At 32.8% G+C, this 3,806-nt stretch overlaps 1 protein-coding gene across 1 annotated transcript; it reads left to right on the forward strand.

Annotated features, from left to right (window-relative positions):
• Positions 1-1,785: 1,785 nt before the first annotated feature.
• LOC144543908 (uncharacterized) lies at positions 1,786-3,317 on the forward strand. Its single transcript, XM_078292359.1, has 3 exons — positions 1,786-2,370; positions 2,871-3,175; positions 3,284-3,317. The coding sequence occupies exons 1-3, from the start codon at positions 1,804-1,806 to the stop codon at positions 3,315-3,317; spliced, it is 906 nt and encodes a 301-aa protein (XP_078148485.1). The 5' UTR covers positions 1,786-1,803.
• Positions 3,318-3,806: the final 489 nt, after the last annotated feature.

Genomic DNA, 3,806 nt, shown 5'->3' on the forward strand with positions numbered 1-3,806 from the left:
GCAAACTTGAGTCCCTAATTTTTGCGATAAATTAACAAAATACAAGAAACAATTAGAATATGTGATTGATATAAAAATCCATAATTTTTTGTATTATATATGCTGATTGTTATATCTATAAAATATTATACAAATATATGAACTTTCCATATGTCAAACCTTTGTTGAACGTACCGAATGCAAATATTATTTTTTATTTATTTCTCAATGATTCCGAATTTCTTAATTTACTAATGAAATAAAAACTTTCGTTTTTCATTACCTTTCGGTTTGCTGAATTTTATAGCTAGTTCTATATATTATACGTATATGTTCATTTACAACTAATTGAGTAGGAGGAAAGTAAAAGAAAGTATAAATCGGCTAATTTGTATCACAATATCAGGCTTTCGGTACAATGGTTATTGGTTATTCCCAAAAGATTTGCCAGTGTTATGAGCTTCTCTAACTAATTTGGTCTTCGGCACCTTGAAATGTCATTAGTCTGCCTAATTTTCGATGAAATATATTTTTCAGATTTATATCTGTGCACAATTAGAGGGGTCATTGAAAATGTCATTAGTCTGCCTATAAATAGTCCTTAGTCTTTACAATAAAGACCCTTTCGAAATTATATATACAATAATATAAATTCAATATATATAGATATCACATTGTACATTTGTACTCTCTTCCCTCCATTTATAACTACAAAAAAAATGGACATTACAGATTTGTATCTTTAATTAAGGTCTACGATTTACTAATTTTCTGATACAACTATGCTTTTTCTATTTTTATTCAAATATTTTGAAAAATAGCAAATATATCTAATCTGAGTTAACAATATATATATATATATATAGGATTTGGCTAATATGCTATGGGTAGCTAAGAGGCCTCCCGTGCTACGGCTCAATATTCGAGTTTTCAAAATCCGAACGGTCGATCCGAACCGTTCATCTTGTTCTCCATATTAATATGTGTTTGGAGACCAAATTTTACATTTTTTGGAAATTTTTTACTAATTTTTTAGATTTATTGAATATCGCTGTTTTTTATGGTCCAGATTTGTCTGAAAAACAGCGATTTTCAATAAATCTAAAAAAATAGTAAAAAATTTCCAAAAAATGTAAAATTTGGTCTCCAAGCACATATTAATATGGAGAACAAGATGAACGGTTCGGATCGACCGTTAGCATTTTGAAAAGTCGAATATTGAGCCGTAGCACGGGAGGCCTCTTAGCTACCCATAGCACCGTAGCCAAGTCCTATATATATATGGAGTGATTTGTGCATTGGATCATAAATCTAAAATTCAAAATCCAAATGACTGATCCAAACAGTTCATCTTGTTCTCCATATTAATATGTGCTTGGAGATCAAATTTTATATTTTTATGAATTTTTTTACTATTTATTAAGTATTTTACAAAATTGTTGATCTAACGGTGACTTAGCAAAACAGTAAAATCAGCAACCACCGTATGTATGTATGTATGTATGTATGTATGTATGTCATACAATCTAAATAAGGGCAAAAAAAAGTTGGAAGATGTAATGATAATTTTAGCCAAGCAAAAAAAACATAACGCATTATATATATAGAGAGCATACAATCTAAATAAGGGCAAAAAAAGTTGGAAGATATAATGATAATTTTAGCTAAGCAAAAAAAACATAACTCATTATTGTATTTTTGTTCGGAAGACCAAATTAAATGTTATTAAATATATAAATTATAAGATTCATATAAATGTATCTAGAAATTATCAAAACCAAAATCTCCCAAACATTTACTTGCCCCAAAATCAAAACTGCCTCGATGTGTCCTTTGTTGCTATTTTCTCTCATCTTCCTCCTGGTCTTGAACACTACTCCCTGCTCGGCACGCCACATCATTAATATTAATTACACCACCACTCTCCAATTTTCAAGTCTAGTATGGAATCCGACCGCACAACACTTTGTTGCCGGATCAGCCATAGGCCCCACTATTTATGCCATCTCTGATGAAGGAACAGTCGAGTGCCTCATTTCAGAACCTTTTTTCAATAGCAGTGGTGTCTCAGTAACCGCTCTTGCTGTTGATCAGATACGTCTTCGGCTGATTGTTGTCTTCTCAAATCCTTCATTTGTCTTTGCTTATGATTTGAAATCATACAGGAGAATTTGTGCAGTGCGTTTGTCAGAGTTGGATGGTGTTCCTGGTGGGGTCGTGGTGGATTTAAACAGTGGGGAGGTGTTTGTTAGCAGTGCCAGAAGAGGGGTTGTGTTGAAAGTGGGGCTCCAAAGAGATAGCAAGAAAGAGATTTCAGAATTTAAAATTTCCGGTGATAAGGGACTCGGTGGGATCGTGTATCTTAGTCATGGATACATCATTGTTCTACAGGTATGCAATATAGACTATAGAATTTGTCACAAATGCTTGTCAAAATTAAAATTTAATTACCAATCCAATAGGGTGCATCAGAGTGCTTGTAATATCTTCCATTTACCTGAATCTCTCATATTAATTTTAATTTATATTTCTCTCTAATATTTTCAATCATGTATATTAGTTCTTTATTTTAAGGGATTTTTTTTATTAAGTTATTGGTTAACCACATATCACCCCCACACACAGGCTATATGTTTTATTAGGTAATTTTGCAAAAAATTGAGTTCATGTAAATTTTGATTGCCAAAAAAGTTACCAAATGAAAAAAATAAACATGATTTCCAGCTAGGTTAGAATTTCTTGAATCTCCCTCATCTAATTGGATGAATAAAATCGGTTGTCACGATTTATTTTTTTCCTTAATTTCTTATCCTTGCAGCCAACACACAAGTTCCAAAAATTATCAACACACAAGTTCCAAAATTTATGTATTTCTTCCATTATATATATAGACAACAACAGGAAAGATCTTGAAATTGAATACAACAGACGGCACAGTGAAAGAGGTATTACCTAGAGATAGTTCAATGCCACTGGCACCATCCGGCCAGGCCATTGTGTTGCAAACTGAGAAATCAATAGTTGTTGCTACAAATCATAGTCTTCTCATAATAGAAAGTGATGACAATAGCTGGGCACGAGGGGTTGCTATTAAAAACAAGAGAATGAAGATGGAGGAGGAAGAAATGGTTAACGTTGTGGCAGTAGCAATGCGAGAAGGAGAGAATGTCTATGTGTTGGTGAACTCACATAAAGGGTACATGATTGAGGAAGCAGTTTGGGAAGTGGCTCATCCTTTATATGTTTATATTTTGGGCGGCTCCTATTTTGTTATTCTTCACCTTTATTTATTGTTTTTTTGAAGAAAATATGGGTCTAGCCCGTATTTGATTCATTGAAGTTTGAGTTACATTGGAGATGTAACTCCTAGAAATAAAATTACAATTTGCTCAAGATGATTGAGCTAAATAAGAAAGTGAAATTAAACAAAAACTAAGATAAAATAGTAAAGGAAAGGAGAACAGTAGCTTCAAAATTTGGCGTACTGCTGAACAGTAGTTGATTATTTCATCATTTTGTTATGAAATGCAATTGCATGTCGATCTCTTGCATCAATTCTGTTATGTCTTTGTTCACTTCTCCAAACGTTCTTGCACATCTTTCTCTCCATATGATGAATTGAGCAATTAAGGTAGTCGTCTTGTATTCTTTTGAAGCCCTTGTGGAGAGGATGGATGCTGTTCTTGAAGCCGAAAAGGTTGATTTTCCTGCTATCATACTTGGTTTCTCCATTTCTAGCTTATTGAATAATGCAAGGGAGTAAGGACATGCATTAAACAAGTGGTGAATTGTCTCTAGGTTGGATTTGCATAGCACACATCTGTTTG

Source organism: Carex rostrata, chromosome 25, assembly GCF_964058835.1.
Source record: "Carex rostrata chromosome 25, lpCarRost1.2, whole genome shotgun sequence".
Classification (NCBI taxonomy): domain Eukaryota; kingdom Viridiplantae; phylum Streptophyta; class Magnoliopsida; order Poales; family Cyperaceae; genus Carex; species Carex rostrata.